The sequence below is a fragment of the Sabethes cyaneus genome, chromosome 3 (assembly GCF_943734655.1).
Source record: "Sabethes cyaneus chromosome 3, idSabCyanKW18_F2, whole genome shotgun sequence".
NCBI classification, from domain to species: Eukaryota; Metazoa; Arthropoda; class Insecta; order Diptera; family Culicidae; genus Sabethes; species Sabethes cyaneus.
Window position 1 is genome coordinate 203,993,519 of NC_071355.1, and position 25,337 is coordinate 204,018,855.

The 25,337-nt window shown below is 43.8% G+C and overlaps 1 protein-coding gene across 1 annotated transcript in view; it reads left to right on the forward strand.

Annotated features, from left to right (window-relative positions):
• Positions 1 to 25,337, forward strand: part of LOC128740599 (uncharacterized) — a 153,323-nt gene that overhangs the window by 94,567 nt on the left and 33,419 nt on the right. Inside the window, exon 3 of the mRNA XM_053836160.1 lies at positions 17,583 to 17,841. Within this exon, the coding sequence (XP_053692135.1) occupies positions 17,583 to 17,841 (259 nt within the window). The remainder of the gene's footprint in view (positions 1 to 17,582; positions 17,842 to 25,337) is intronic.

The following is a 25,337-nucleotide window of genomic DNA, read 5'->3' on the forward strand; positions in this document are numbered from 1 at the left end:
TTTCATCATATTAGCGATACTAAGAGCATTTTATTCTGAAGTGTTCGAAGTTTGAGACTGTTCTAAGTTTGAATCAGAACGGTACTTGATATATTTCTTGATTCATGCGCCTGCGCCACACTCCTTCGTCTAATATGCCGCCAAGAATCGATCGCAGGATCTTACGCTCGAAAACGCCAAGAGCTCGTCGGTCGCTCTCTTTCAACGTCCACGCTTCGTGACCGTAGGGTACCACCGGGAGAATTAGCGTCTTATAGAGCGTGAGTTCTGTACGGAGTCGTAGGCTACAGGACCTCAGCTGGCTACGTAATCCGTAGAAGGCCCTGTTGGCAGCCGCTATCCGCCTTTTTACTTCACGGCTCACATCGTTGTCACATGTCACTAACGTACCAAGGTAAACAAATTCGTCGACCACTTCAAAAGTATCTCCATCTATCACCACCGCAGTTCCAACACCCGAAGGGCTACCACGCTCTCTACCAGCCACCATATACTTTGTTTTGGTAGAATTTATGATAAGCCCTATCCTCGCAGCTTCTTCCCTGAGATACGTGTACACTTCTTCCACAGTTATACGATTAACAGTGATGATAGCGGTGTCGTCCACGAACCCTAGGAGCATATGAGATTTTATATTGATGATAGCACTTAATTCTCTGCATGCCTGCCCTTTGAATAGCACCTTTCAATGTAATGTTGAACAGTAAATTCGATAGTCCATCTACTTGCTAACGTCATCTAGCGTCACAAACGAGTCCGATGTCTCACTCGCTATCCTGACGCTTGATTTTGAACCATCAAGGGTAGCACGTAATCGTAATCAGTTTTGTTGGAAAACCATGTTCAAGCATAATCTGCCACAGCTCATTTCGTCTAACTGAATCGTACACCGCCTTGAAGTCTATAAACTAATGGTGAGTCTGCAAGTTGAATTCCCGGAATTTATCAAGGATCTGTCGCAAGGTGAACATTTGGTCCGTCGTGGAGCGTCCCTCTCGAAATCGCACTGGTATTCGCCAACAAAGGTTTCCTGCAACGGCCTCAGTCTGAGAAACAGGATGTGTGAGAGAATTTTGTATGCAGAATTGAGGAGAGTAATGCTTCGATAATTGCTGCTTTCGAGCCGATGGCCGTTTTTGTAAATAGGGCATATGATACCTTCCAACCAGTACGTAGGTAATACATCAGTCCATACTTTTAGTATAACCTGATGAATTGCACAATACAGTCGCTCGCTCCCGACTTTCAAAAGTTCGGCGGGGATGCCGTCCTTTCAAGCTGTTTTACCGTTTTTCAGCACTCGCGCTGCTTTCCTAACCTCGTTCAAAGTTGGTGGATCCACAGATTGTCCATCAGCCTCAATCGTTATCCCGTTTCTGTTGACCGCTCTATCCTTTTCACCATTCAAAAATGCATCGAAATGTTGTTTCCAATGTCTAGCTACCTCCGCAAACGAACGAAAACGGCATAAGACTTGGTAACTTCGCCGCCTCCAAGAACATGGCCATACGTAGTACCTTCTTCCAGCATAACCTCTACCATCGGTACACCTGGAGATCACCCAACCAGACAGAATCACAAATCGACCACGTTCTGATAGATGGTCGGCACTTTTCAGACATTATCGACGTCAGAACCTAGCCGGGCGCTAACATCGATTCGGATCACTACCTAGTGATGCTAAGGATACGTTAAAAACTACCTGTGTGAACAATCCGATAGGATACCGGCGCCCGCCACGGTATAATCTAGCGCGACTGAAGCAATCGGATGTCGCCGAAAACTACGCGTTATCTCTCGAAACTGCGCTACCGGAAGAGGGTGAGCTGGACGAAGCCCCTCTTGAGGACTGTTGGAATGCCATGAAAACAGCCATTAACAGCACAGCGGAGAACGACCTAGGCCGTGTGACACCGAATCGACATAACGAATGGTTTGACGAGGAATGCTAGCAGATATTGGCTGAGAAGAACGCAGCGTGGATACAAATGTTGCGTAGAGCCACCCGTCAGAATGTGGAGCGATACAAACAAAAGCGGAGACAGCAAACCCGACTCTTCCAGGAAAAGAAGCACCACCAGGAGGAGAAGGAGTGTGAAGAACTCGAGCAGCTGTACCGCTTTCACGATACACGGAAGTTCCATCAGTGACTCAACGAATCTCGCAAAGGCTTTGTGCCACGGGCCGAAATGTGCGGAGATAAAGATGGAGGTATCTTGACTGACGACCGTGCGGTGATCGAAAGGTGGAAGCAGCACTACGATGAACACCTGAATGGCATGCAGGCGGAAGACCATGAAAGCGGAGGAAGTGACCTCATTGGTGTAGCAAGCAACGGAGATATGCCACCCCAATCGATAAGGGATTAAAAAATTCATCCAGCGGCTGAAGAACAACAAAGCAGCGGGAAAGGATGGCATTGGAGAGGAACTTATTAAAATGGGCCCGGACAAGTTGGCCGGCTGTCTGCATCAACTGATTATCAAGGTTTGGGATACCAGACGACTACCGGAGGAATGGAAAGACGGGGTTATTTGCCCTATCTATAACAAAGTCGATATGCTGGATTGTGAGAACTACCGACCGATCACTATCCTGAATGCCGTTTGCAGTCATCTTCCATCGACTATCGCCAATAGCCAATAGATTTGTGGGAAGTTATCAGGCCGACCTCATGGAAGGTCGGTCTACAACTGACCAAATCTTCACCCTGGTGCAGGTCCTCCAGAAGTGTCGCGAATTACGAGTCCCCACGAACCTGTTCATCGATTTCAAAGCCATATATGATAGTGTAAACCGACAAGAGCTGTGGGAAATTTTGAATGAAAACAGCTTTCCAGGTAAGCTCACTAGACCTATCATGGCTACGATGGATGGCATGCAGTGTTGTGTGAGAATCTCGGGTGGATTATCGGACCCATTCGAATCTTGCAGGGGACTTCGACAAGGAGATGGTCTTTCCTGCCTGCTATTCAACATTGCGCTTGAAGGTATTATAAGACGAGCGGCGATCTAAATGCGGGGCATAATTTTCAATAAATCCAGTCAGTTTATCTGTTTTTCTAACGACGTGGATGCTGTCGGCAGAACATTTGAGGCTGTACACCAGACTAAAACGCGAAGCAGAGAAGATTGGATTGTAGATAAGTACGTCTAAAACGAAGTATATGCTGACGGGCGGGACCGAGCGAGACAGGACCCACTTGGGCAGTACCGTGGTAATCGACGGGGATGAGTTCGAGGTAGTCGACGAGTTCGTATATCTTGGCTTACTAGCAACAGAAGACAACAATACCAGCCGTGACATTAAAAGGCGTATTATCAGCGGAAGTCGGGCTTACTACGGACTCCACAAGCACTTGTGGTCGATTAATCTGAGCTCCCGTACAAAATGCACACTGTACAAAACGCTAATTAGAACGGTTGTCCTCTACAGGTACCAAACGTGGACACTGCTAGAAGACAACCTACAAGCACTCGAAGTTTTCAACCGGCGGGTGCTAAGAACCATCTTTGGCAGCATGCAAGAGAACGGTTTATGGAGGCGAAGAATGAACCACGAGCTCGCGCGTCTCTTCGGCGAACCCAGTAGTCAGAAAATGGTTAAAGCTGGACGGATACGTTGGGCAAGACATGTTGCTAGAATGCCGAACAACTAGCCTGCAAAACTGGTTTTCGCATCGAATCCGGCAGGAACAACATGAAAAGGGGCACAGCGAGCGAGATGGCAAGACCAGGTGGAGCGAGAATTGGCGAGCACTGGGTGGAGACCAGCTGCCATGGACCGAAATAGATGGAGAGATTAAGCGACGTAGGTCTTGTCATAAAATGCCGATTAAGTAAGTATGCGGTGCGCAGAATTAGGTGCATTTACGGTTGTTTTTACAATCGACGGAAGGCACGGTAGAAGATAATAAAGAAACAAAGGTGCTAATAGTATCTCAGGGGAGATAAGGCGTGACGAAGAAAAGTGAAAGGTTTGGTAAGAGAGGGTCATTGAAGCAGCACATTTCGGTGAACTGAATGCTTTGTAGTAAAAAGAAATAGACTTAATATATGTTGTCCAGACGACGGTTGACAGCAACAAAATTGGGGTATTCCGAATAATATGATTACCACAGCCAAAAAAATAATGCGCTTACAATTAGCTCAATACTAAACATTTCCTTCATTTGTTGAAGTATAAAGCCTGTTAATTTGCTTATGGAAAAATGATGTTGTTTCTTGTGTACGCATCAACTTTTTATTTGACAGTTTTTCCCACAGCAATAAACATAGTTAGAGTATTTCAAGTATACAGCAGACAAAAAATTTATTTTTTAAATTAAAGATATTAAAATACGGGGAACTTAACTTCACTTCCAAATCCCCCCGTTTTGCAAACAATTTTATCTAGTACCTCTTTTGTAATCCGTGTCACTGAATTACAACTGGTAGGCAATGCCAAGCGTCAAAAGGACAGAAATATAAACCAAACTGGAAATATTTCAGCGTGTACACACGAATTTAGAATCACTCAGCAAACATCATCACAGCCAACGAGTCGCCCAGCCCAGATGTGGTCGTCCCGTCGTCCCGGTTTCCCTGCCAGTTTTCGTTCCATTCTAGCGAAGCACTGACTTCATGCTGACGCGCTCGGAGCAAGGGTAGAGCGAGCTTTCATTGTACCTTCTTTGAGGGTGCCGGGTTTTTCATTATGCCTAGCCGTATGTGTATAATTTGTATAGTCGGTGAAAATACTCTTTTGCAGACTGGAGAGGGAAGAAAAGAATTTTCCGCTGAATTGAGCGGTGAATAGAGCGGAATGTCATTCGCTGTGTAATTGCAGTTTCGCAATCGAAATGTTGTGCTTTCTGCGATTATAATGGCTGTATGGCTGGCTATATGGTAACGTTTCAACTACCATACCAGCAACAAATGTTACGAATTTTTAGCAGAGTATTGCGCTCCTCGGTGTGGGCAATATTAAATAAAACATTTATCATTTCCATTTCAGCAGTATTTTACAGCAACTGACGACAAAGTTTTCCCCCCACAACGACTAACAGCTTTCAACTGTCGCATTCTATTTTCGTCGGGAGTCACAGACTCGGAAACTTTCCTTCGAACACGTTCCATTACGACAGCCAATTAAGTCCTTATGATTTTGCATTAAACTTATATTACAACCTAATTAGTAATTTACGAGCTGAAAAATGAGAACTATGTAGCCAAGAGGACACCGAAGCTGACAAACATTTCGGTCTTTTTTTCGGAAAGTAGTTGAACGAATGTCGTCGCTTTCGAGTTTTCGACCGCTCACTAGTCGTTCTTTTTAGTTTTCGGAATGCTTGCGACGACGACGATGTAGCCTGGCAAATTATCACAGTTTGACTTAGAGCACAAGCAGCCACGTTGGTCTCGAATGGAACCACGTCAAGTGACAAGTGCCTTAGTGATTAGTCTTTCTGCTGCAGCATGGTTCCTCTTTCTCGAAGGCAGACTAGAAGACTGTGTCTTGGTTACGGACAAGAATTCGTTTTAGAATTGCAATTTTAACAAAAAATCGGTTTTATTTTATGCTGCACTATGAATTACCTTCACTATTTTTTCTTCTACTGATGGAACAACCCTAGTGCCGAACAACCCGCAGTCACTATCCTGTGAAGTTCAACACGCTCATTGCTGCTCGCACTCGAAAGCTCCAACAGGCAAGGCAGCAAAAGGTGTTGCTTCTCGGTCGGTGTCTTGCCTGCAGCATCATCAGCAGCAGCGCAGGGTACCACAACGCCAACCGCCACACGACAACGACGATGACATCTTGCGCGAAGCACACCCAACCAAGACGGCAACCGAACGCGCCGCCACTAAGCAAGTGATAAACAGCAGTTGAGGAAAATTACATTTAGCCAGAATAATGATATAACAAGCGGCAGTTCCTGCAACGTTGCCCCGCGTCAGCCAGGCTCTCCTTGCTTCCCAGCAAACGTGAACGGGGTACTAGCGTATATAGGAAGGTACTCGTTGCAGGAAATGGCGCACGCGGCGGAAGAGTTCCGCCATCCTTTTCGCACTTCAATTAGGTTCGGTGTTGTGCCGGAGCTGCTGCCTGCTTGCTTGCTTACTTGCTTGCTTGCCAGATGGAGATGTATGTACGAAAGTTTGCGGTGAAAATGGTGCAAATGAAATTTGTGAGTAATTATTACTTGCTTACTTCCGCCAATGCGAGCGTCGATAAAGTTGTTTTTTATTATTGTTTTAGCGATAACGAGCTGCATTATTGTGACGAGATTGAGGAATGGTGGAAATTGAGATTCTAATTGTAATGAATTCGAGAATGATATACAATATTTGGCCTAGAAATAAAATTTAATAGATTGTGCGGTATGAGCTGACCTGTCAGTCTTCATACTGCCACAAGTTAATCTGAATGACGGAATGTACTCAAGGTATTAGTTAAGTTTTGCACGTTTTTGAAAAGCTCGTTCGTTGATGCACTTATTTCTTTGATCAATTGACTGATTTCCAGACCTTCATAAAATAAATGTTTCTAACAACTGTTCTAAACTATCAGTTAGAAATGGCAATCGGCCGAAATCCTAAAATTTATAGTCAAATATTCATTGGAGCATGTCGGTGGAAATGTTGGTTTTCAATACTAAACAGTTGTGCTCAGTTTATTTTTTTAAAAGTGAATTTAATAACTTCAGACAACAAATAATTTCGACTGCTGCAGTTGATTGTCTAATGATATGCAATATGTGATAAAAACATTCTGAGAACAGCATTACTACACTTGCAACTAATTGCTGTGGAAATCTTTTGTTGTTCTATTTTACCTAACTGTTTTTCATGACAATTCACATTGTTACTTGAGTTAAGACGTAGTCTTACGTCAAACCAGATAAAGGGTGACGACTACCCTCATAGATACAACGAATCCCTCAGTAGGCTTTGAAACCAGCAGTACGTACTAATTTGCTGCCATTTCGGATACTATCGGGAGCGTCGTTGAATAACAAAAACAAAAGTGATCCCGAGTTGCTACTCTGCGGTACGCAAGATTCATTTGTAGACATATTTAATTCCTTCACCGCAAGCTTTACTTGCCCATCCGATTGAATCGTCATTGCTTAAGCCTCGGCATGGGCCTTTGGTTTTACCTCTTCTTCGTTGTTCTTCCCCAAGCTTTTCTGCAGAACTCGTTGGCTTCACTCCTCAAGGTATGCCATATCCATTTGCACCTACGTTCCCGAGTTTCTGTTGCTATCCATTGTTAATAACATCGATGATGAAGTTCCTCGTTCGATATAGAGTTGTGAGTTCACCAATTATAATTGATATATCGTAGGCAAAAGAATACCCACTTGCAATGTTTGCTTTGTCTCTACTGAAAATCACCAAGATTTGTAGAACTGAAACGACAACTAAAGGCCTTGCTTTGTGCGGCGGCGTATGCTTCTTGATGGAAACGTTTTACGAAGCAAAAAGTAGGTCCGACTTTCATCTCGTTGCTCGTATTATTGTTGGCGATGACCGCAACTTTTCTGGTGGACTGGATGCAGGGCATATCGGTTAAAGTCCCTAAGAAAGGAGACCTAACTGAATGCGGTAACTGACGTAGCATCACGTTGCTCTGTATTACTCTCAAAGTACTCTGTAAGGTAATCCTCAACCGGATCCAGGAGAAGATCAACGCTACTCTCCGGCGGCAGCAAGCTGGATTCCGTGCTGGCCGATCATGTGTAGATCATATCACAACCCTCAGTATTATATTGGAGCAGATCAACGACTCGGACTCTCTTCTGCTGGTGTTCGTTGACTTCGAAAAGGCATTCTCAACCCTGAGACTTCGAAAAGGCAACTCAATCACGAAAACATCTGGTGCGCACTTAGGCGTAGAGGAGTTCCAGAAAAGCTAGTCCATCTCATCGAGGCTCAGTACGAGGCGTTCTCGTGCAAGGTTTGGCACGACGGCGTCTTGTCCGACCCCATAAAGCCCCAAACACAATGCATACGGATTTTACTACGTTGCGGCAATTTGACAGTTTTTCCATGGGTTTTCTGTCAAATTTCCGCAACGTAGTAAAATCCGTATGCATTGTGTTTGGGGCTTAAGGGTTACTGCTGGCGTGAAGCAGGGCTGCATTTTATCACCGCTTCTGTTTCTCATCGTTATGGATGAGATATTAGTTGAAGTATTTGACAGTAGACCAAATCGAGGATTGCCTTGGAATCCTCTAACGATGGAGCAGCTAAATGACCTCGACCTAACCGACAACATTGTCTTGCTCGCACATCGCCGAAACGATATGCAGATCAAGTTAGATGACCTCTCCGAGAGCTCTCAGGCAGCAGGTCCCACAGTCAATGTAGCAAAAACTAAGTCTCTGGTAGTGAACACTGACAATTCCACCAACTTCACAACAAGTTGAGCAGGTAGACGCCTTTCAATAGCTGGGTAGCCACACAACGCCCGATGATGGTACCAAGACTGATATAGCCACACGGATCAGGAAGGTCAGGAATTCCTTTGTAGGTCTGCGAAACATTTTCGCTCAAACCAGATCACTCTGCGCACGAAAACCCGAATCTTTAATTCAAACGTTAAATCCGTACTACTGTATGCCTGCGAAACGTGGTGCGTCTCAGCGAAAACAACGCAAAAACTGCAGATATTCATTAACCGGTGCTTACGATTCGTGCCTAGTGGCCTGGCAACAGGATATCCAATGAGGAACTCCATCATCGGTGTCATCAACGGCCGCTAGCCACAGAAATTCGTGAACGGAGGTGGAAGTGGATCGGACACACCTTGAGGAAAGGAGCGAACGAGGTCTGCAAAGAAGCACTCGATTGGAATCCACAAGGACAGGCCCAGAGGCTCATGGCGACGCAGCTTAGCCAACGACATCCGGACTGTAGACGATAACCTGTCCTGGCGACAGGTAAAAGCCATGGTGACTAGCCGTCAGCAGTGGAGATCTCTGATTTCATCCCTTTGTTCTACTGGACAGGCGGACATGGATACATAAATAAAGTAAGTAAGATGGCCAGAGGTCCCAAATATATGAACTCACTAAACTACCATAGACTTAGTCTTTCCTATAAGAACTTTGAAATTTGTAGAATTGGTCGCTCGTCAGTGCTATCCGGCTATTTTATTCGTGTCTAATGTCCTGCTGGATCATTTCGAAACAGGACCCGGCACGATATTGTTGTTTGTGGCCACTAGCAGGTTAACTTACATTCTGTCTCATTCCGTTTTATTACCATTGCGATTCTAATTTAAGAACTGCTTCTGCCTGTCGGGCACCTCGCGATCAGGTTTCCCTCTTCATTCATACCCATGTCAGGTTTTGGACCACTTTCTGGTGAACTGTGTCGAGTGTCGTTAACCCAAAATAGTTGTATTAATTCCTCACGATGTCCGTCCTGCTTCTGGCGCTGTTTTCCTCCTGAGAATCATTGTCAACTTCTCTGAGGATCATGTGTTAACGCTTAGGGATGTCTTAACCTAGCACAGCTGTTGCGATCTTTGTATTTTACCGCATCAGTCCTCATGAAACGCTACACCTAGCTCCAAAGAGCAAAGTAGAAATGCGAGTGATTCTTGGTACCTATTTTACCTGGAAAATAAATAAAAAAGAAAAACTTATCCAATTTAATTCTACGACTTACAGGCTTCCTCAGTGTCTGTTTTCGAACTCGAAAACAGACACTGAAGAAGCCTGCAAGTCGTAGGCGAAATACGTATCTGTCAAGAATAAAATATACATAGTAGAATTAAATTGGATAAGTTTTTGTTTTTTATTTAATTTCCAGGTTTCGTATTCTACTAAGACGCTCCAAAAACTTCAGTCACCTATTTTACGATATTTCTTCGATTGCCAAATGTTAAGCCGAGGAGAACGGCTTTGGTACGAATGGTACGAGTACAGTACACGAGGCATACGAACGCTAAACATACGGACGACAGACATAATTGATAAAGGATGACGATATACTGTCGAAACTGATAATGGCCATGAGGCCGAATGAACGTGATGTCCAATGGACAGAAGCCCAATATGACTCGAGGTCGACAGCGAGACCAAGTGATGATAACCTACTTCCGTCTTGCTGCTTTTTTGTCACTTCTCATTTCTCACTTCTTATTTCTCACTTCTCACTTTTCACTTTTCACCTCTCACTTTTCACTTCTCATTTTCCATTTCTCATTTCTCACTTGTTACTTCTCACTTGTCACTTCTGACTTGTCACTACTCGCTTCTCACTTGTCACTTGCCACATCTCATCTCTCACCTCTCACGTCTCACTTTTTATTTCCTATTTCTCACTTATCACTTATCACTTATCACTTTTCATTTCTTATTTCTCACTTATCAGTTCATCTTATCACTGCCCAAACCATTTAACTCGACCAGCGATCAGCGATCCTGTCGCTGCCCAAATTCAGCTATCTGCAGTTCCATCCAGCAAACTTCTTTTCCGTGTACTAAATAAGCGTGAGCTGAGGTCAAATACCTTGAGTTGATTTTTATTTACTATTCGTAAAACCTGGCTAAAAGTTAATATGGACGAAAAGTTAATTCGGGACTGGAGCTACATATTCCTTGCCGTTTCATGACTTTCTTTGGAATGTATCAGCAAACACGAACTTATAACTGCCTGGTCCGTAGCAACGCCCACACCTATAACGCTTCTTGGCTACCAAATTTTGTTTTACTGTTACTGACTTTTTTACTGACCAGTCCAAGCATTCCATCTTTCACACACTGGTAGGGACAAAACTAGATCTGAGACTAATTAATACATGGGTGTGGTATAGTTTAAATGCGTAAAGCACTCGAGTACTAATCGAGAAATTGTGGGTTGGAGTCCCACAGCCACAAACTAACCTAATATATTTTTAGCCACAGATCGAAACTTTCCCAGTATTCAGTCTAACATTTTTCGCACCAAACGCTCCTCTGCTTTAATCAAAATATCAAATTTTGTTTCGTATTTTTACTGGCCCTGAAACTTTAAGGCCGGTCTGCAATTCAATCTGCCTTCAACCAACCACTGAGCAAGAAATTGTTGTGAAAATCAAGCAATTAGTAAACGGCCAAAGGCTGCGGTACGGATGGAATCTTAGATGAATTCGTTAAGAGGCATCACCAGATTTTGACGTAGGACTACGTCTTTGTTTACTATACTGGGACTAGGTAGCACTTTGTGAAAACGAAAATAGAAGTGTAACGTTTGAATGAAAGATTTCAAATTGTTATAACTACTAAACTACTGAACGAAACTGAACAATTTATATGTTGTTGGATAGATAAAATGACCAGCAATTGGGGTGAAAGAGAGCAATTTTAAAGAGGGCGTAAGAGGGGGGGCTCCTATATAAAAGAGACACAAATTTCCTCAAAACTCGAGAACTAATCAACCAAATGGAACCAAATTTGGCATGTGGGGGTTTTTGGAGGCATGAATTTATTTTATGATGGTTTGAGATCCTTCACCCCTGTGGTAGGAGGATAAGGACTCTCACACAAATAAAACAGACATTTTCGCGTATGTGTCATATTTTCTGTTATGTAACAAGCGGTAAGCTTTGAAAGTAAATTAGTAAAACCTTCTCGGAGCAAAAAGACAATGAATCGACGCCGCTAACTTACTCGCCTGTTGCCAATCATGTCAAAAGAGAAGGACATTCGAATGGCATGTCATATTTGCGATGAACGCGCTTTGGCTTTAATGTTATTTGTAATCAATGGCCCTTTTAAAGACCACAAGCAAGTTAAAGTAAGATTATTGAAACATGTCAAGCTACTCATAACCATATTTAATACAATAATCTGTGGGGTGGCCATTCATTACTATTTCAACCTTTATGATGCACACATGTGATTTTTGAAAGAAATCTCTGTCTCAATGGTTGCAGACATTGTACTTATGAACCCTCCCTCCACGTATTTTAAAAGCCACCATTGCATTCAATGAAGAATTGAATCTGAATATTTCGCTTTATTTATTTATTTTTATTCACTTTTTAATGGGGCTTTCAACCTGGTGGTTGGTTCACCCCAAAATATTTCGCTCTTCTCTTTTAAACATTCACTTATACAATGGCACTAACAAATTCTTATCAACATACATATGCCAGAAATGCAGTTTATATTAGTCTTTGATCTAACGATCTGATATAGTCCTACGTCACCCTTTCGTACAACCCTTAGGGATGTATACCTTGTAGTTTTTTACTCCAGATTTTACTCCTACGAGATTCTTTCAACGAGTGCGTTTCAACTAGACGGTTTCCGGATTGTTTGAAGATTGCTAGAGTAATCCCCATCCATAAAGGTGGCAGCAAGCGGGACGTTAAAAACTATCGACCGATTTCAACTTTGTCGGTGTTAAGCAAAGTGCTAGAACAACTGCTAGTTGGAAGAGTAGTAAACATTCTTCGATAGCACGAGGTACTCTACAGTTGGCAATACGGATTCTGAGAGAGAGATCCAACCCATGGACGGCAGCATGCAAACTCGTAGATGAGAACCACGATGTCATGATATTGCGCAAAATAGAAGGAGTGCTGTTTCTTGACTTAAAAAATGCCTTCGAGACGATAGATCACCAAGTTTTACTTCGTAAACTGGACTGTTATGGCATTATAGAGGAACATCCAATGATCTGTTTGGGAGTTATTTAATGAATAGTAGGCGTCCATCAAGGAAGTAATGTGGGCCCTCAACTGTTTTTTCTATACATCAACGATCTGGCAACGACCTAAAACTTCAAGGAAAGCCTCGCAGACGATACGGTACTTTCTTATCAAAATTCCGATCCAAATCAAGTTATCCAGGAGATGAAAGAGGATCTGACTACTCTACAAGGATACTTATCCGAAAATGTTCTATCTTTTAACCTGTATATGTTGTTCCACTCTTCTCATTTTAAAATTCCACGTCATTCCCAACAAACATTTCCGTACGTATATCAAAGTAATAAATATGATATATGTACCGATATATATCTAGAAAAATCGCATTCGATGCACGAAATCAGCATATGCTACTGTTTTGGAGGCGATATACATATTGCAAATTATATGAAAACAATTCACATTCAGAAGTATTTATATACGATGAAATCCGACTCTACAAGATTAGTTCCATAATGCTATACAATTCTCTGACGAAAATCGTATGTGAATCTGTTACTATCATTTTGTACGAATAAATGTAAACTAGGGTGCGCTTTATTAAGCTTCATATACGATTTCGAGTTTGTTTAGCGATATTTAAGAAGATTTTCACACATTATTATACGATTTGTGGTTTGCTGGGTTCACACCTAGTTGTAAAATCAATTAAGATTGACAAAGTTTACATTTTCAAATATACTATATTTACTTTTGATGCAAACCTGAAATGGTGCAAGCATATTTCTATTCCACAATGTGAGTTAAGCTCCACATGCGGTAAAATTTCGAGAGTGTTATATATTGGTAGTCCAATAACTAATTTTGTTCCTCCAATTCTATCATTCCACATATGTACCACACGCTTGCTCACCGACGGTAATTATTTTTAGATGACTGCCCTTTGTTTCTACCGCCGAGCGGATAGAGATGGAAATGCCAGGATTGGACTTAACGCACGTCAATATCTTTCTCCTTTGCTCTTCGGTTCCTAGTTCTGGTTTTCTTGAAAGTTCTTTGCCGCCTGTTCACACCAAGATTCTAACTCATCAAAACATTGCACACTGTTGGTTTTGGAATTTTTGGTACTTTAGTCAATTTTGATCCAGGCCACACTGGATTTTCCAGGTGTTGCAGGTTCCAGGCTCCAGATCAAGATTTTTTCACGTAGGTTGAATTCTATTCTGCACTGCTCCACAACGAATGTTGTAGTGGAATATCTTGACAAAACTTGCCTCAGTTGTTCGACAAAAACATGTAAACAATGTTATGTCAAATGGTCCCAGTTCCTACCACAAGATGGGTACCAGTGACGCACGAGGAGCTTGCCCAAGTAACAATTCCAAGTTTTATTAAGTTCGTATAGTGGTTTTCATGACCAATTTCATAAAACCGCTAATAAAACTATGAGCTCCACCAGAACTTTCTGATGAGCGCTATAAAACTGCCTTCTCACTACGTGGCCCAGTTTTCAGAAGGTTTTCATAACCGCTATAAGAATCAAGTCATAAGCTCAAGTAGCCGTATCACGCTCTGCTGAAAGTAGCAATAAAACCGGTTAAGCTTTCGCTGCTTGACAGCCATCGCCATAATTTAATAAAGCTTTTCGCTTTTCGCCTCTGATGAAAACCAAATAAGTTTGCCAGCATTATCAATTTGAAAATACATGCGTGAGCAGCAAAGTTATGGTTTTGCCGTCAGATTATTCTGATCGATTTGGTTTAGCTATTTAACCATAATAAAATATCCCATAGAATATTTCAAAATTTTTAAGCAATTACGTTGGTTTGCAGCATGTGCGCATTAAATTTCATCGTGCATATTGATATGATAGGTGGATAAAATCAACGCGCCACTAAAATTTTGCAATTTTCGAAAACTGGTTGTTTTAACAAAATAAATATATTCAGTTTGTCAATCTCAATTTCTAGCAAAATCATTTTAGTTGCTTCCTGTGGCTGGAAAACCGATTGATAATAATTTTCTTTCTACAAAGCACTTTGCTTTGATGAATTTTTGTTTGCAAGCTAAAACAAAACACTAGAATATGCCAATATGGCCTCGCAAAAAAAATGATTTTGGTGTTTTAATTGCGGTATTCTTCGTAATAGCAGTCAAAAAGCTGTTTGGTCAGGGTGCTACCGATTTAATAGCTCTATAACAGATTTATTGCGGTTTGACAAGCAACCACGATATGAGCAATTTTGATTGGTGCACCATTTTGTATTGCTACGCCACACTTATAATAAGTTTATAAGAGACGTGGTGCAGCTATCAAGTTTTAATGTGCTAATATAAACAACCACAATAAATTTGCTTTATTAACAGTTTTATTATGATTTTCTAGCTAGCTATAAGTGTGTTTGGACTCGAATCCTTTCAGTTTAGCGCAATACCACAATAAAACCAGAGGTAATGATTAATACCGCAATAAAACCCTTTTAAAATTCAAATTAAACCAAGTGGCTTTAGAATTGTTACTTGGGTGGTGATGTACTTTTAGTCAGACTTTAAACATTGTATTTAGGTTTGGCTTTAACGTACGAAGCAACACGTTACTTAGTTCTGACGCCCGCTCCGGGTTAGACGCTAATGTGAGCCGCTCCTCACGTGACGTAGTTAGAAAAAACGTGAAAAAGGCCGGGTTAAAAATCTCGTAAAAAAATAAGAGTGCTGGTGAAGATCGTAAACATCGGAAGATTATCAGCTCTTCGTCTTAATAATTTTCTATTGACTCCTTTTTTAGTGACTCCTATTGATTCTTCTTCCAACTGCCGTTAGTATCGGTTTGATTAACTAACTGCGTAAAAGTTAATCGGCAAGCAGTTTCACGTTGAAGCGAATTTATTTCATTTATTTATTTATTTTCCGTTTTTTTTGTTTGATTTGTTTTATAAAATGCATAATATATTACAGAAAAACTAGAAAACTGTCTAACAGGATATTTTTATTTTTTGAAACTTCTATAATTAATTACACCTCTCTGTCAGAAGCGCACATTCAATTTCGAGATTTACCTTGCAAAAAAGTTTAGAATAAAAGAAAGACTCTCTATTTCACAAACAAAACGCGTCGATGAACTTGGAAATATTACGTGATGACATTTTTTGTCTCCCCATAAAAGATGTATTTCAATTATTTAAATTTTCCATCTTCGTATTTTTTTTTTCTCTTACTATTCTAGCCCCTTTTTTATGGAACACACAAAAACCGCTTGCTTTCTTAGCGGCTAGAAACCGGTAACAATTGAACCGAAGAATTGTCTTTCGGGTTTCGTGGTCGGTTCGTTGTATGTACGACATCATTTCAACTGTGATAGTGGTGGACTGTCCCGATGACTACATGCCATGATTATATTTTATGCCATTCCATACGAACGGGGTCCCTATTCATAGGCTTGAGTAGAAAATTACTCGGAGTGATTCAGCTAGCAGTTTTCCTCTCGGGTGAGGGTAAATACTTTACGATGAAGTAAATAAAGAAAGTAACGCATTTTTTCAACATGAGCAAAAACTCGAACCCCCTGATAACCGATTTTCCACCACCAGCATTTAATATATCGGAAATAAAATCTGTAGTGTGTTTACTTAGGAGGACATGATGTCACATCTCTTCCTGCGGTGTGTCGGGAAATGATAAAACGAGCTCAATGTCGCTCGTACCATTATTTTATGAGACACATTTCAAAAGCCTCATGATGAAAAGCTGCGCTCTCTTTTCAGTCGATATGCCCGGAATGGGCGAGTTTTTGTGCTGAGCGGCTTGATGTGCCACAGCCACCAGGGCGGCCAAGCCTGCTAGTTTGACTTTTGAACGAAGTAAATGAGCGAACGAATGAATGAATGAGTTAAAGAATGAAGGAACCGACAGTTGCACACAATTTACTTCAGCCAGCAAGCCAAGCCATCTGGTTGCTCGTGAAATACACGAGCATCATAGATAGAAGGATGCGCATCCTAACATGAATGGAGTGAGTGCTGTGCATATACTGTGCAGTTCAGTTGTGATGCTACCGAATCAGAAAAAAAGAACAGAATGAGACAAAGCCCTTGCAGGAAATAGATGGTTCATAATATATGATGAGTATGAGATGCTCTTTTTAGTGCCCTTTGTGGTCACGCACATTCACAGTCAATGAGATTAAATTGACATGAATGAATGTGGTACTATTTCTATTTCAAAAATATATAAATTTTATGAAATTTCTAGCTTAAAACAGAACAACATTTAATGAATTCCGAACAAAATCCATTTCCAACACCCTGAAATCAGATGTCAGCCAAACAAACTCGGCAGGTATCACACATAATATAACTTCATCAGCTCACTCTGCATTACCGAACTGACCCCCATCAAAAATTCATTCATCAACTCTTTTTCTCGGTGGTGAACCGTCACAACTTTCAGCGCTTCCAAGCAGCAGCGCCAGTGCGGTAATGCAGTCGCAAAGCAGCGTAAATCCTTGCCGGACCACCCACTGACACCGCGTCGTCGTCACCCGACACACCGTCGTCAACAGCGTTTAAAACATTGGTCTTAATTTTGTGAAAACCACCAAGCGGAGAAAGCAAAGACTGGATTCATCAGCGGGAACATTCGCGCTGTGCACGTCTCGGCGAAATTAATGACCCGCAAGTCAGCACATTTTCCACCGACTTTTTATCAGAACCCCGGACGGTCGGTGCTCGAATTCTAATTACTCCCTGCTCTAATTGACTTTCAGTCAGATGTCATCTGCCGTCCGCCTTCCGAAAATGGTTTAATTAAAAATCGAAGTTTTCCTTTCGCGGAGGTCGATTTTAGTCTAGTCATGATTTATTGACACACTAAAAGATTGACAAATGATTCCGAATGAACAGATTTTAGATTCATGATAAATCAATTTTCTACTGCCGGTAAATTTTCCGACAAGGTTCAATGGCAACGCAGTTCTGATTTCGTTTTCTTTGAATTTTTTCCTTTCAGTGATAGACGCTCTACGGGATGTCCAAGTCACCGTGCCCCAGGCGGTCCGCAGAGGCGACAATGCGATGTTGTACTGCCACTATGATATGGATGGCGAGAATCTGTACTCGGTCAAGTGGTACAAGGGCCGGCGGGAGTTCTATCGCTACACGCCGAAGGAAAATCCGGCGATGAAAGTCTTCCCGGTAGCCGGAGTAAAGGTGAAGGTAAGTTGTATCACGAAATCGATTCCATATTTCAATCTAAATCAAGTTTAACCAAGATGGATATGACACCGTCGTTCCGACCAACAAATATCAAATGAAACTGTTGCTAATCCCCGTTCTGGGGAACGAGTATGTTCCCAGAAACAAGGCACACGCATTTCAAATTCCTCCCCTTTCCAGCCAAGTTTCAAGTTTTGTCCTTCGGCGTTCAATTTATTTCCAGGTATTCCGTTTAATCCCGCGTCATCCGGCAAATCTACATCGCGGTAAATCTTAGAAAACTCTTTCCTCGTTCTGATCTTTCATCTGCTAGCATCGGCAGCATGTCGGCGGCAGGTCGCAATTTATTATTAATACTTGGCATTACGTGTGCCATTTCGGCTAAATTTCCTCGCTGACACGCACACGTGCAAGCGGACGTTTTTGAAGCAACCAACCAACCAACCAACGTACGGCGCAACAGAAGTAAGACGGCGGCGATGCGCTCAAATCCTGTGCCTTGTTCGTTCCGAAAGCAAAGCGCGATAAATTCCCACCAACCCATAAATCACTCACGTATGTGTGAAAAAAAAATCGAGGCATTCTTCCACAAATGTAACCCTACCTGCCTACCCACACCCACCCGACAAGTTGGGAGGTCGGGAAACTTTTTCGCAAAACCGTACGATTACTTTCGGTTATCTTGTTTCTTACACGTTCCAGCATGGTTTTCCACGGTGCTACCACTTTGTGTGAGCTGTTTCTCGAGCTCTACAAAGAAACTTTCAATCTCACTTGCTTATATTAATCTAATTTTCAACCACGTTGGGAGGGCGGAAAAAGTCGGCTTAAACCGACACCCGAAAACGGAAAAATCCGCTCATAAACACAAACACATGCACACGTACCTACCTATCGCTATATCTATACACCGAGAAGGCGCCGCCGCCAGCAGAGTCATGGGCGGTGGAGAGTGGCAAAAAAGAACCACAATGAATTTATGTTTCCGAGTTTTTCCTTGGTTTGCTGCCAACAAATTCCCCCCGCACAATGGCGGTAATTTGTACGTCGTACAAATAACGTCGCGTCGTCGTCGTCGTCGGGGTTGCGATGAAGAAAAGCGAACGCGCGGTGTGCGGTTTCGCGGGTTGTTTATTTCGGACAAACAAGTCGCAGCAACAGCGCACGAGAGGAGCTGTAGAGAGCGGGCAAATAATTTTGCGCTTATTCTAGGTGATGTTATAGTGTACCTTGGCGTGTATTGTACTGTTATTATATTTTTTTCGCTGATGAACACCAAAAATGAAGTTGTCACCGGAGTGTCAACCCCTCGGATCGAACACACCGAACGCACTCCAGTAGCAACAGCCCTGATCGAGCGAAAGTGGGCTGTATCGAATGCAAGTGACGGTAGGAGAATCGTAAACAAAGGAAAAAAGAAGATTGATCTTTACAACGTGAGACGCGAAATAAAAGTCTGATTAAAATTTCTTTAAAATATCATTAAAAGTCAAAAGTTAATAGTTAAAAGTTTATAGTTTAAAGTTAGTAGATAAAATATTGTTACGGTGGCAAAAAAACTTACTTTCTAACAGTGAATCTAAGGATCGTATGTCTACTTATGCCTATGATTAGTACGGAAGAAAGAATAGCTTGCTGATCTAAGTCTATGGTAAAGCTTATTAACAGTGGGCTCGTACGTCAGCGAATAGAGAGGAAAAAGGACACTAAACGTAAGCAGACCTAGTTAACCTAAAAATTATCAAAAAACTATCTAAAACTTATGTACTACACAGGAATTTAAAACGCTCGTTAAGCTTCGTACGAATAAACGACGTTGCAAATTTGGAAAGGCCAAATCACCCTCTTTGTTACCGTGTTCCGCAAGTAACAAAATTTTTAAATTCGTTTATACGATGTCGAGTTCAACTGGAAATGAAACCACCGCTACCAGTCAAGGTAAGAGCAAAGCTAGTTCTCTTCGAAATGCGGATGCGGCAGAAGTAAACCCCCCCGTTAATTCCGATAGTAATAAAGATACCCGTAACAACCCGAGCGTTAATAAAAAGAAAGGTTCGTCTGTCAAAGACTCTTCAAAGACTCCCCGTAAGAGCCAAACTTCCCTCGCGAATAGCCAAACTTCCCTCGCGGTCGAAAACGTTGGTCAGAATTGTCGGACGTGTAACTCAATGGATAATAGCCGTATGGTACAGTGTGATAGCTGTGATGAATGGCATCATTACAGCTGTGTAGGTGTCGGTCAAGATATCGAAAATGAGCCGTGGTGTTGCGTGAAATGTGCGGAAAAGGCGAAGAAGAAGCGAAAGTCTAAGGTGACGAAGCTTGTGAAAGAGACGAAAGCAAAGGAAACGAGTAACGTACCATCATCATCGAAGAATCGTGAACCGGCAAAACAAAAATCCGCAAAATCCCAGAAGGCGGCTTCAGTGACTTCGGCAGCGTCGAAGAAATCCTCCCGGGAGCACCTGAAACTCCAACTACAGAAACTCGCAGCAGAGCAGACACTGCTTGAAGAGAAGAAAAAACTGATCGAGAAGCAGTTTAGTGTACGCCAGGAGCTAGCAGATCTAGACGACGAAGATGAGTCGGGAGATGATGTAGTGGACGGCAACTCCAAAGTAAAGGAGTGGTTGAGCGATGAACGTGAACAGGGTGAGGAGAATGCTGAAGGTGAAGTAAGCGATGAGTACGTCGATGAAGATACTGGCGATGATTCTACGGACGATGATGAGTGCGATGCGTGTGATTTCGTTCCCCAAAATCGATCCACGCCGAGGGCTATAAACGCTAGTCAGCAAAGAGGAACGAGCAGCAATCCGTTAAACGGTAGCCTAACGCGAAATCAACTCGCTGCTCGCCAGGTCGTCGCAAAGGATTTACCCATGTTTACAGGTCATCCTGAGGAGTGGCCAATGTTTTTTTCCACCTTCGAAAGCACAACGCGTATGTGCGGGTATACGGACGACGAGAACATGCTTCGTTTGAGAAACTGCCTGAAGGGAGACGCGCTTGCTACAGTGCGTAGTTTTCTGCTACATCCGTCAACAGTGCGTAGGGCGATAGATGCACTTAAGCTGCGATTTGGACAGCCGCAGTTCATTATACAGTCATTGAAGGACAAAGTCTTAGCTATGCCACCACTTAGAGCCGACTCGATGAATAAGTTGATCGATTTTGCGCTGGCAGTGCAGAATCTTGCTGTTACGATCGACGCATGCGGGAGGAAGGAATACCTGCGAGACGTTTCGTTACTGGGCGACATAGTTGGGAAGCTTCCCGCTTCGATGAAGCTAGAATGGGCGAGACACACCAGGTGTTTGCGGAGGGTTAATCTGGTGGCCTTCAGTGAGTGGATCTATGCCATAGCGGAAGATGCCTCCCTAGTTTCTGAGCCGCGTAGACAACAGGAGCCTGACCAGAACCAGGAGCCCCGCAAGAAGTCGAAGGCCTTTGTAAACACACACGCTGAGCAGTCTTCTAGCAAAGGGCAAGCATCGAACGTATCTACGACGACTGGAGCCAGGAAAGCAAACCAAAACAGCTGCATTGCTTGCAAAGGAGCTTGCGTGTCACTCGCGAAATGTAAACGCTTCTTGGAACTCTCTTACGATGGACGGTGGGCGACAATACGCGAGGCAAGAGCGTGTCGCAAGTGCCTGAAACAGCACAAAGGTGGATGCGAATCGAGGGATTGTAAGGTAAATGGCTGCACCTTCAAGCACCATCCCTTATTGCATAAGGAACTGAGCGTCAACCCATTGCACGACGAACAAGCTTGCAATGCACACTTGTCTGGGTCGAGTACAACCCTATTCCGTTACGTGCCCATTGTAGCGTATGGGAACGGAGTAATGATGCACTGCTACGCCTTCCTGGATGATGGATCCTCTCTGACGCTGATGGACCAGGAACTGGCAGATGAATTAAACCTTACGGGAGAGCCCCGGCCACTGTGCCTCAAGTGGACTGGAGGCACGCACCGTTCAGAACCTGAATCCCGTAGTGTTAATATAGACGTCTCTGGGCTAAAGGGAAAGCGGTTTCATCTCGAGGATGTCCGCACTGTTAAAGAACTGCAGTTACCGCCTCAAACACTAGACGTGAAACAGCTACAAGCTGAAAACCGCTACTTAGAAGGTGTTCCGGTTGAACCCTATTGTAATGTTCGACCACGTATCCTAATCGGAGTAAGGCACGCAAGCGCGACGCTCGTGAGGAAAAGCCGGGAAGGAAAACCGGGTCAACCAATCGCAATTAAAACCAACCTGGGTTGGACGATCTACGGTGGCTTTCCGACGGACAAGCCAATGAATATGGTACACTATACGTGCCACGTTTGCAGCTGTGAGCACGGGGAGAAGGAAAATGACGACGGATTCGTAGAACGCGCTATGAAAGAGTATTTCTCTCTTGAGAATTTGGGTGTAACGCCGCGTTCTAGGCAGCTCCGTTCTAAGGATGATGAGCGGGCCATAGAGCTTCTACACGAGTTGACCGATCATGCAAATGGGAGGTTTGAAACAGGTTTGCTGTGGCGTTATAACGACGTGCGGATGCCGGATAGTAAGCCCATGGCTTTAAAACGGTTTCATAGCCTTGAACGGCGGATGGAAAAAAGCCCGGAGCTCGCACGGATGCTGAAGGAGAAGTTTGCGGATTACGTAGCGAAGGACTACGCTCGCAAACTGACCGAAGAGGAGCTGATGGAGGACCACGAACGTGTCTGGTATTTACCAGTCTTCCCAGTTACCAACCCTAATAAACCCGGAAAATTGAGACTCGTCTGGGACGCAGCCGCAAAAACGAATGGAGTTTCGCTGAATTCCTGTCTCCTCGCTGGGCCTGATCTGCTCACGCCGCTGGTTACCGTCCTCTACAAGTTTCGCGAGTTCCGTTTCGCAATATGTGGTGACATTCGCGAAATGTTTCACCAAGTTGGCATACGTAGCGAGGATCAGCACAGTCAACGGTTCTTGTGGCGGGATACCGAGAAGAGCGAACCCAATGTTTACGTCATGCAGGTGATGACATTTGGAGCATGCTGTTCTCCAGCGAGCGCGCAGTTCATAAAGAACAAAAACGCCGAAAGGTTCAGCAAACAGCACCCGGCAGCTACTAAGGCAATCGTACATTGTACTTACGTCGACGACATGTTGTGCAGTACAGAAACAGAGCAGGATGCGATCGAGTTAGCAAAAGCAGTCTGGTACGTGCACAACCAAGGTGGGTTCGAAATTCGAAATTGGATGTCCAACTCCGTCGCCGTTCTGTCGGCACTTTGCAGTAACTCGGGAGAGGAGAAAAGCCTTGATCTATCGTCTGATCTAGCAACAGAGAAGGTACTGGGCATGTGGTGGTGCACCAAAACAGATTGCTTCACCTACAAGATCAACTGGGATAGACTGGGAAGAGACCTGCTGGAGGGTGCCCGCTGTCCTACGAAGCGAGAAGTGCTCCGCATCATGATGACCATCTACGATCCACTAGGTTTGATTGCCCACTATCTCATGTATCTCAAAGTACTGATGCAGGAGATCTGGCGAACGGGTGCAGGTTGGGATGACAACGTCGATCAACAATGCTACGAAAAGTGGCAAACGTGGCTGAAATTCCTTCCAGAGATCGAACACTTGAAGATCCCACGCTGCTACAGACTTCAAACGAGGATTACATCTCAGATGGAGGTACAGTTGCATACCTTCGTGGATGCAAGCGAAAATGGTATGGCGGCGGTAGTATATCTTCGGTTCGTAGAAAACGGTGCGGTCGAATGTTCACTCGTGGCAGCGAAGAGCCGTGTAGCCCCCCTCAAATATTTAACCATTCCTCGATTGGAGCTTGAAGCAGCACGCATTGGTGCTAGACTATCCGTTTCTGTTCTTCAAGGATTATCCATAGAGATCTCAAAGCGTTTCTATTGGTCAGACTCCAGAAATGTACTCTCCTGGATACGGGCTGATCACCGCAAGTACAGCGCATTCGTGGCAGCAAGGGTCAGCGATATTCTGGACCTAACAAACGTTATCGAATGGAGGTGGGTTCCAACGAGGTGGAATGTCGCGGACGAGGGTACGAAATGGCACTGTCGTCCATCGCTAACGGGTAACAGCAGGTGGTTCAAGGGACCTGAATTTCTTTGGCAAGGAGAAGAGGAGTGGCCGGTAATACCAGGTAAAATAGCAGAACCTACAGAGGAGCTGCGTGCACATGTCAACGTGCACATTGAAACGACAAGCGAGGCAATACCTGCGACTAACTTCTGTACTTGGAGGAGATTAGTTCGAGCGACCGTATACGTATTCCGGTTTATTAAAAACGCACGCCCGAAGAAGTTCGCCAAGATCAGTGGATGCCTCACTAGTGACGAAATCCGCCAGGCAGAAGCATTTCATCTTCGCATCGCGCAGCAGGATAAGTACTCAGAAGAATTGTCAATCTTACGCAGGAAGGACAACACAACATTTCCTAAACGAAGTCCGCTTTACAAACTGAGTCCGTATCTCGACGAACGTCAACTGCTTCGTATGCACGGTAGAACGGGAATGTGTAAATTTTTAACTCCAGATACTGCCAACCCAATCATCCTTCCACGTGACCACCCGATTACGCTCCTCATCGTAGAAAGCTATCATCAAAAGTTTCACCATCAAAACCACGAGTCGGTGATTAACGAGGTTCGTCAAAGGTACTGCATCAGCCAACTGCGCAGAGTATACACCAAGGTCAGATCCGACTGTCAACGCTGTAAGTTGCGAGAAGCCCGTCCGCGACCCCCCGCGATGGCAAATCTCCCGGTATGTAGGCTTGCAGCGTTCGTTCGTCCTTTCACGCACACCGGTATTGATTATTTTGGTCCCATGGAAGTGGCTATAGGGAGACGGGTTGAGAAACGATGGGGGGTTCTTCTGACTTGCCTTACGATCCGTGCGGTTTACATAGATATAGCTAGCTCACTGTCAACAAGCTCATGCGTAATGGCGATACGCAACTTCATGGTGCGACGAGGCACACCAGCTGTTTTCTACAGCGACAGAGGAACCAACTTCGTTGGCTCCGAGCGAGAATTGAAGCAGGCATTGCTGGCCCTAGATCAGCACGAGATGGCGCAGGAGCTCGTGTCTTCGACTACTACCTGGCGTTTCAATCCACCGGCGTCTCCCCATATGGGAGGAAGTTGGGAACGGCTTATTCAATCTGTCAAACGTACCTTGTCAGAGTTTCGGTTGTCGCGTCGACCGACAGAGGAAGAGTTGAGGAACGCGTTGATTGAGGTTGAAGGCATTCTAAATGCAAGACCGCTGACTCACGTGCCCATAGAGGATGAGGCAGCCCCCGTCCTAACGCCTAATCACTGGTTGCTGGGATCGTCTGACGGTTTCAAACCCTGGACCGAGTTGGACGATAATTCAACTTTCTTGAGTCGTGGCTGGCATCTCTCTCAGCAAATGGCCAACTACTTCTGGAAGAGGTGGGTGCGAGAGTATCTGCCGGAAATC